The 10126-nt window shown below is 38.4% G+C and overlaps 1 protein-coding gene across 3 annotated transcripts in view; it reads right to left on the bottom strand.

Annotated features, from left to right (window-relative positions):
* Positions 1 to 5300: 5300 nt before the first annotated feature.
* The window catches only part of LOC126187474 (ADP-ribosylation factor GTPase-activating protein 1-like), a 101110-nt gene continuing 96284 nt past the window's right edge, over positions 5301 to 10126 (bottom strand). For all 3 annotated transcript variants that reach the window (XM_049928575.1, XM_049928574.1, XM_049928573.1), the window contains one exon: positions 5301 to 6010. In XM_049928575.1, coding sequence (XP_049784532.1) covers positions 5776 to 6010 — 235 coding nt within the window. In that variant the 3' untranslated portion in view covers positions 5301 to 5775. The remainder of the gene's footprint in view (positions 6011 to 10126) is intronic.

The following is a 10126-nucleotide window of genomic DNA, read 5'->3' as shown; positions in this document are numbered from 1 at the left end:
ATTAAGACAATGCTCTGCCATTGCTGATTTATTCAGCTGGCCCAGACTTTTATGATAATGGCTTTCAAGTCAGTCTTGTACTGAACGACATGTCTGGCCAATACATGTCTTTCCACATTCATAAGGAATCTCATATATACCATGTTTCCTGAGGTCAAGACAGTCTTTGACAGGACCAAACGAGTTACTGTTTTGCTGGCAGCTGAACAACACATTTAATTTTGTGTCTGCTGCAGACCCTTCCAACACTTGAACTACCACCAGAGTATGGCCAGGAAGTCGTGATGGTGGCTGCTACCATTTCTCATTTTGTACTGCATAATGAGTCATCTTTCAGAATAGCCAAAATGTTGGAAAAGCATACACAGGTGTTGTAGCTCACCCGGCAGATTATCAGGATCAGGTGACACTTGCTTTGTAAATCAGAGTGTGGAATACACTGTCACATTGTAAACAGTACATATAAGTCTGTGTGAGTAGACTTTTTGGTTCACTCGGTGTCTCAGCGTTCTGTAAGCCTTCCCTTATATAAAAAATGTCCAGGAAAGGAAATGTGCCCCCTCTACTGCCAAATGAATATTCAGATGGAACGAATTTACATGCTGAAGAAACACGAGTAATGTTTCGGTTCAAAGGTGCCACACCACAAATGTATCATCCAAAAGCAAGTTTGTGACTGTATTGCTTTCTCTTCGAAATCCTCCACAACATGGTTGGTCTCCACGACAAACAAGGGGCTTCCCATGGTGACTCCATCTACTTTTTCAAAGTTCTCATCATTGAATAAAAAGTATGTTAAAGTTAGCACTTGTTTAAAGTGCAACACAGTATCCCCCCCTCACACTTGGTGCCTTTCAGTTTGAAAGAATCCTGTAAAGTAACTTTTGCAAATAATGACACAGTGCCAAATAAAGACACTTTCTCAAAGATATGCTGCATCCAAAACCCAGAGAAAGGTTACCTGATCGTGCTCAGACTACAACCAATAGACTTTTGTTTGATGTCAGAATATGTGACTACACTCCGAACTGTAAATAAGGAGGTAAATTCCACATAACATTTATTTTTTTGTTTTCTGTTGTATTTGGCCATGAGAGGGCGCAATCGACAGTACGGTGGATGGAGTGATCAATGTAAGGCAGTATTATGGAGCGGCTCTGGCTGGAAGGAAGTGGCAGCAGGAGTTAGGATGCAGCTGCCAGAATGGACAGGAGGATGCCCCATCAGTTTCCAGAACAAGAGGCTCACAGGTGTTTGCATTCGGTTGAAGGGTATCATTGTCTGCCCTGGGAATTTTTCCACTACTTAATGACCTCCTTTAACTTCTGTTATTTGGTGCAGTGGCTGTAGTGCTGTAATGTCTGAGATGAATTTTGATCTTGGTTACAAAACACTGACTGATGGCTTAGCTAGCTAGCTGTTTGCTTATGTGAATTCCCAAAAGAATGAGCCTGGATAGTGCCACCTTGATGACAGTTGTTTCATCTGTATTCAGTTAATCTGGAGGCCCACCTGGTGTTCTATTCACAGTATTTCCTGACATCTTCGAGGTAATGGATGCGTATCCTTAAACCCCACCCTTGAACTTTGCACCCCCCCTCCCCCCCCCCCCCCCCACACACACACACAAACAAACAAATATGCCTCTTTAGTCTGTCTGTGACATAGCATGGTGGATTCTTCCCACTTGTTATGTTTTCTCTATTCCCAGAAATAACTTTTTTGTAATAATTTTTATCGTATTTTCAATAAATTTATCTACTGGCATGTGAAACACAAAAATCTCAAGATTTATACTTAATTTCACTTTAATTTATTGTTCAGGGTATTATTTTGATTGTTCTGTTTACATTGACATAATCAGTTTTCATTAGGGCATTCAAAATTAGAAAATACAGCTAACTGAAGATAATGCTATAGTTACATACCTGTGAAACTTTGGGAGATAATCAGCATAATTCCATATAATGACCTACACCATTTGAAAGCTAAGCACTCTGACTTCCCAGTAACTAATTAGCTTTCAAAATCATTTAACTTTTAGATCAAGCAGCCCCATTTTCCATCTCAAATTTCATCACACACACTGTTAGATTCTGACCTTTCGCTTTCGTTGTCTTAATTGTTCTGTATATAATTGCATACAGTAATTTACTATAACTTGCAATATGGTGCTTCTACATGTAAATAAGGGGATCCACATTGCGTAATAACAATAGTGTCCATGTTTTTTTCAAAATTACTGACCAGCAACTTCTTTTTATAAATCAAAATAACATTAGTTCCTCTAGTTCATCAAAAACAGGAAAATCCAACCTAGCCATTTTTAAAGCATTACATTCTTTTTGTGCCCACCTACAAGCAGTGTGACATCATCACTCAAAAATGGTAGTTTGGAGTTTGAAAGCTGATGAGTAAGACCTGTGTTGGATTTGCTCTTTGTGTTGGCTCATCACATCAGTCATGCAAAAATATGCACACTTACATCTACAAAACTCAAGAACTTTTAATATGTAATAACCAGTGTTTCTATGACCTAAATTAAGGAACATTTTAATTGAATTTTGTTGTGTTTAACAAGAATGTATAAACTAGTGACTGTTGGACAATAATGCTAATTATGGACTCGATTAACTGAACCACTGAAGGGTAATCATTTTTTAACAAATTGCTATGGGATGTAACTAAGTACAAACTGACTTTTTCACGTAAATTAAAACTTTCTTTTGTGCCACAACAGATCAATTAACTTCACTACTGTAATTGTAGGGCTGATCAGGTTCAGGCAAACACCATCCCACACCCATTCAGACTTTCAGTTTTGCAGTGATCAAGAGTGGGCACGAGAACCAGGTCAAGTATTGCTGTGTGTCATGCAAAATTTTTTGATCCTCACACTCAAAGGCTTTGGCAGGGTCACAAAATATATAACAGTACACATTGGGTTTTTTGTTTAGCCCTTTTCACTATTCATTTGTGAGGTCTCATATTGCTCTCTCTGTGAAACCCTACCCAGAAAACAAAGTATTCTGTCACAGACAACTTCCAAAAATACTTATTACAAGATTATATGAAGTAGTATAGATCTAAGTTTAAAGATAGGAAAACTATCTCCAATTTTACCGATGGATATTTTAACTTTCAGGAAATGTGTCTAATGTCACTGATGGATTATGAATGTAGCTTATGGTTATCCTATGAAGCTGATACACAATATTCTTATTTAACTGGATAGATAAAAAATCTACTCACCAAGTGGCAGAAGAACACACACACACACACACACACACACACACACACACACACACAAAAGACTGTTGTAATTGGCAAGCTTTCAGAGCCAGTGGCTTCCCCTTCAGGCCTAAAGAAGGAGCCACTGGCTCCGAAAGCTTGCCAATCACAACAGTCTTATGTGAGTGAGCTGCCGCTGTTTGGTGAGTAGATTTTTTTTATCTATCCAGTTAAATAATTTGATCACTAATTGGTTGTTTTTGTTGTTATACAATTAATATTCTTCTAGGAACACTGTAATTGCCAGCAGAATTACTATTCCAATTCAAGAAATCTTATTTCTTCCACTTCACTAGCTATACCACCACATAAGAGAATCGACCAACACCCTTCAGACAATTATATATGAGAAATGGTGTTTTATTACAACTTAGATTCACTATTTGTTGTGATTATGGAAATTAATTCTCAAATACATTATTTTCTTTATTGTTTAGTTTCTGGTCTGATTCTGAAACAACTGTGCTTATATTACTGGCAAATGAAACAGCTTTGAACTATTTAACAAAGCTAGTCAGCAGGCTGGTTAACTGGCTATCAGGTCAAGAGTTCTGAGTAACATGCCCCTTATAGTTATATCTGGTACTATAACAGGAGCTGATGTCCAATTGGAGTCCAGTCACAGCAAACAATGAGAGGGCAGTTATTTGACTGGAGTAGAGATCTGTTTAATTGAACAGTAAATCACAGCTTCTGATTAATTCCATGACAAAATCATGGAATTGAGTTTAAACATAATATTGTTCATAGTTTTGAACCAATACCATTCACATTATAGTTACATAAATGCTGTCATAAGGGGTGATGAAGAAACAGATGAGATTGTCTTTTGATGAAAGAAAGCAGATAAACAGAGAAGCAGACATGCGGAGGTTTAAAGAGATTAGCAGATTCTTTGTGTGAAAGTGCTTTACCTCAACTGACTCACAGTGCATTTTTTAGAGTAATCCACCATTAAATTACTATACACTGACACAAAGTTAAAAACTAAATTGAGACAGGTCTGAGAAAAAACTGTGATCCTTCAGGCTGTGGTACTATTTATTATAGTACACAAAATAAAATAAATAAGTACATAAGTAGCAAGTGTAAAGGTAAAGCTGGTCAGACTACATTATTGTGGTTCCATGTGAGGAACATTAACTTTGTTTAGTTCTAAACCATGCAGTATAAATATTACGAAAATCAGGTATCATGCATATTTAGTTTTCCAGAGAGAGCAAAGTCTTAACAGCAAACTTTCAGTGGGGCAAACTTAATTTTATTATATCAAATTGTTACCTCTCATGTTAAAAAGGAATTATGTAAAAGCAAACCCTGCAACCATTGATTAATTACACAAGAGCAACATTAAGCAACACTTGAGTATGAAGTATTCTAAATAAATAGTGTCCTCATACAACTGTTTGTTAACTTAGTTTAATTTCATCTTTCAATTGGAACAAAAAGAAGTTACAACAGACTCCTGAATCATGTTGCAGTCTCACATTTGTATAAACAGATGTACATTGCTTGTCAACCAGTAACAGTTGTTATCCACAGTAGTGAGTGAAACTGATGACTAGAATTACAAATGGCAAATAAAAGCTCAGTTGGTGGTTTCTTACATATTTTATTCAAGGGAAAGTACTAAGAATTCCCATTTCCTCAATGTGAACTTTGGTCACTGAAGAACATGTGGAGCTGAATTTCCTGAAATGCATATTACATACTATCACACTGTTCTTCTTCCAGAACTCTCATTGAAGAAATACTTCAACAAACAGTAAATCCAAAATTGAAAGCAATTTCAGTTTGGATCAAAATGTAATGTTAGATAACACAGTACTGTCACAAAAATCATAAAACAAAGTTGAAATGTAGTACTTTTCACAGAAAGTAAGGCAGTTTCAAATCTCTCTCTCACACACACACACACACACACACACACACACACACACAGGGAAGTGGCAATGGTCTGTATTCAGACTCTCTAAACTTAAGATAAATAAGGAAAAATAAGCACCAAGATTCATAAAAAAATACTTATTCTGAATAAACATGCATTGATGAAATACCATTACATTATCATTTCAAGATTACAATACTCTTGATAAATCATCTTGAAAACAGACAGACATGATACATATACAATAAATTTAAAACCAGTTTAAAAGATAACTGACATTTGTGCACAACACAAGTTTATGTAATCCATACATTCGAAAACAAAAATTAATGGCCCTTCAAGTTTAGCAGTGTCCACGATTTCTACCTATGAAAGTTTTGGTTCTGCTGTAAGATAAGAAATTTTAACAGGAAGGATATCACTGCTGATGGCATTAAAAGAATGCCTATTGTCATTATGTGCAAGAACTCCAAAGTATGGCCAATTTACACCATCAAGAAAAGAATGTTAACTGTCACGGACCACTGAATCACACAGCAGTTCTATCAAACAAGTTTACAATATCTGAAAATCATTTAAATGCCATTTTATGGTATTTAATCCTTTTTGTTTAACATTTCCCATGCATCATCATCCCATTTTGAATTCCAATCATTTCCATTTTTATCTTCAGCAAAGTCAATGAGGAGACCTTCTTTTGCTCCAGATTTCTTCTTAGTCTTGCGAGTGGATGTTCCATTACTGGTCTGTGAGGGTGATGGCGTTGGCGTCTGTTCCTTCACAGGGCTCCAGTTTCCCCAGTCATTTGATGACTTGGAGCTGGCCGGGCTCCTGTTATGATGGTAAGAAAGTAAAATTTTGAGTCACACAGCAGAATTACAAGTACTGTTATGTGTCTCAGTGCACACATCTAAAGTACGAACTAACATTATGCAAAATAATTATTAAAAAAAAAAAAAACGATCAATTCAAAACATATTGATGTGCCAGTGGTGATATGCAAAGTAATATTAACACTACAGAAAGTACATCGAAAGAAGATTAGTGGGGATGTTTTTGTGAATGCCTGTTAGAGAAATGTAAGTCTTGCATGTTGTTGTTGTTGTGGTCTTCAATCCTGAGACTGGTTTGATGCAGCTCTCCATGTTAATCTATCCTGTGCAAGCTCCTTCATCTCCCAGTACCTACTGCAACCTACATCCTTCTGAATCTGCTTAGTGTATTCATCTCTTGGTCTCCCTCTACGATTTTTACCCTCCACGCTGCCCTCCAATGCTAAATTTGTAATCCCTTGATGCCTCAGGACATGTATTACCAACCAATCCCTTCTTCTAGTCACGTTTTGCCACAAACTTCTCTTCTCCCCAATTCTATTCAATACCTACCTCCTCATTACTTACGTGATCTACCCACCTAATCTCCAACATTCTTCTGTAGCACCACATTTCGAAAGCTTCTATTCTCTTCTTGTCTAAACTATTTATTGTCCATGTTTTACTTCCAAACATGGCTACACTCCATACAAATACTTTCAGAAACGACTTCCTGACACTTAAATCTATACTCTATGTTAACAAATTTCTCTTCGTCAGAAACGCTTTCCTTGCCATTGCCAGTCTACATTTTATATCCTCTCTACAGGGCTATTACAAATGATTGAAGCAATTACACAAATTCACTGTAGCTCCATTCATTGACATATGGTCACAACACACTACAGATACGTAGAAAAACTCAAAGTTTTGTTCGGCTGAAGCCGCACTTCAGGTTTCTGCCGCCAGAGCGCTCGAGAGTGCAGTGAGACAAAATGGCGACAGGAGCCGAGAAAGCGTATGTCGTGCTTGAAATGCACTCACATCAGTCAGTCATAACAGTGCAACGACACTTCAGAACAAAGTTCAACAAAGATCCACCAACTGCTAACTACATTCGGCGATGGTATGCGCGGTTTAAAGCTTCTGGATGCCTCTGTAAGGGGAAATCAACGGGTCGGCCTGCAGTGAGCGAAGAAACGGTTGAACGCGTGCGGGCAAGTTTAACGCGTAGCCCGCGGAAGTCGACGAATAAAGCAAGCAGGGAGCTAAACGTACCATAGCCGACGGTTTGGAAAATCTTATGGAAAAGGCTAAAGCAGAAGCCTTACCGTTTACAATTGCTACAAGCCCTGACACCCGATGACAAAGTCAAACACTTTAAATTTCCGGCGCGGTTGCAACAGCTCATGGAAGAGGATGCGTTCAGTGCGAAACTTGTTTTCAGTGATGAAGCAACATTTTTTCTTAGTGGTGAAGTGAACAGACAATGTGCGAATCTGGGCGGTAGAGAATCCTCACGCATGTGTGCAGCAAATTCGCAATTCACCAAAAGTTAACGTGTTTTGTGCAATCTCAGGGTTTAAAGTTTATGGCCTCTTTTTCTTCTGCGAAAAAAACATTACAGGACACGTGTATCTGGACATGCTGGAAAATTGGCTCATGCCACAACTAGAGACCGACAGTGCCGACTTCATCTTTCAACAGGATGGTGCTCCACCGCACTTCCATCATGATGTTCGGCATTTCTTAAACAGGAGATTGGAAAACCGATGGATCGGTCGTGGTGGAGATCATGATCAGCAATTCATGTCATGGCCTCCAGGCTCTCCCGACTTAACACCATGCGATTTCTTTCTGTGGGGTTATGTGAAAGATTCAGTGTCTAAACCTCCTCTACCAAGAAACGTGCCAGAACTGCGAGCTCGCATCAACGATGCTTTCGAACTCATTGATGGGGACCTGCTGTGCCGAGTGTGGAAGGAACTTTATTATCGGCTTGATGTCTGCTGAATCACTAAAGGGGCACATATCGAACATTTGTGAATGCCTAAAAATACTTTTTGAGTTTTTGTATGTGTGTGCTAAGCATTGTGAAAATATCTCAAATAATAAAGTTATTGTAGAGCTGTGAAATCGCTTCAATCATTTGTAATAACCCTGTACTTCGACCATCATCAGTTATTTTGCTACCCAAATAGCAAAACTCCTTTACTACTTTAAGCGTCTCATTTCCTAATCTAATTCCCGCAGCATCACCCGATTTATTTCAACTACATTCCATTACCCTCGTTTTGCTTTTGTTGATGTTCATCTTATATCCTCCTTTGAAGACACTGTCCATTCCGTTCAACTGCTCTTCCAAGTCCTTTGCTGTCTTTGACAGAATTACAATGTCATCGGCGAACCTTAAAGTTTTTATTTCTTCTCCATGGATTTTAATACCTACTCCGAACTTTTCTTTTGTTCCCTTTACTGCTTGCTCAATATACAGATTGAATAACATCGGGGAGAGGCTACAACCCTGTCTCACTCCCTTCCCAACCACTGCTTGCCTTTCATACCCCTCGACTGTTATAACTGCCATCTGGTTTCTGTACAAATTGTAAATAGCCTTTCGCTCCCTGTATTTTACCCATGCCAGCCTTTAGAATTTGAAAGAGTATTCCAGTCAACATTGTCAAAAGCTTTCTCTAAGTCTACAAATGCTACAAACATAGGTTTGCCTTCCCTTAATCTTTCTTCTAAGATAAGTCGTAAGGTCAGTATTGCCTCACATGTTCCAACATTTCTACGGAATCCAAACTGATCTTCCCCGAGGTCGGCTTCTACCAGTTTTTCCATTCATCTGTAAATAATTCGCGTTAGCATTTTGCAGCTGTGGCTTATTAAACTGATAGTTCGGTAATTTTCAGATCTGTCAACACCTGCTTTCTTTGGGATTGGAATTATTATATTCTTCTTGAAGTCTGAGGGTATTTCGCCGGTCTCATACATCTTGCTCACCAGATGGCAGGGTTTTGTCAGGACTGGCTCTCCCAAGGCTGTAAGTAGTTCTAATGCAATGTTGTCTGCTCTACTTGTTTCGACTTGCGTCTTTCAGTGCTCTTCAAACTCTTCACACAGTATCATATATCCTATTTCATCTTCATCTACATTCTCTTCCATTTCTATAATACTGTCCTCAAGAACATCGTCCTTGTATAGACCACGTATATACTCCTCCCACCTTTCCACTTTCCCTTCTTTGCTTAGAACTGGGTTTCCATCTGAGCTCTTTTCTCCAAAGGTCTCTTTAATTTTCCCGTAGGCAGTATCTATCTTACCGTGATATGCGCCTTTACATCCTTACATTTGTCCTCTAGCCATGCCTGCTTAGCCATTTTGCACTTCCTGTCAATCTCATTTTTGAGACGTTTGTATTCCTTTTTGCCTGCTTCATTTACTGCATTTTTATATTTTCTCCTTTCATCAATTAAATTCAATATTTCTTCTGTTACCCAAGGATTTCTAGCAGCCCTCGTCTTTTTACCTACTTGATCCTCTGCCGCCTTCACTACTTCATCCCTCAGAGCTACCCATTCGTCTTCTACTGTATTTCTTTCCCCCATTCCTGTCAATTGTTCCCTTATGCTCTCCCTGAAACTCTGTACAACCTCTGGTTCTTTCAGTTTATCCAGGTCCCATCTCCTTAAATTCCCACCTTTTTGCAGTTTCTTCAGTTTTAATCTACAGTTCATAACCAATAGACTGTGGTCAGAGTCCACATCTGCCCCTGGAAATGTCTTACAATTTAAAACCTGGTTCCTAAATCTCTGTCTTACCATTATATAATCTATCTGATACCTTTTAGTATCTCCAGGATTCTTCCATGTATACAACCTTCTTTTATGATTCTTGAACCAAGTGTTAGCTATGATTAAGTTACCGTATGCTCTGTGCAAAATTCTACCAGATGGCTTCCTCTTTCATTTCTTAGCCCCAATCCATATTCACCTACTATGTTTCCTTCTCTCCCTTTTCCTACTGTCAAATTCCAGTCACCCATGACTATTAAATTTTTGTCTCCCTGAATAATTTCTTTTATCTCGTCACACATTTCTTCAATTTCTTCGTCATCTGCAGAGCTAGTTGG

The sequence above is a fragment of the Schistocerca cancellata genome, chromosome 5 (genome assembly GCF_023864275.1).
Source record: "Schistocerca cancellata isolate TAMUIC-IGC-003103 chromosome 5, iqSchCanc2.1, whole genome shotgun sequence".
Taxonomy (NCBI): domain Eukaryota; kingdom Metazoa; phylum Arthropoda; class Insecta; order Orthoptera; family Acrididae; genus Schistocerca; species Schistocerca cancellata.
This window is presented reverse-complemented; position numbering and strand designations above follow the sequence as displayed.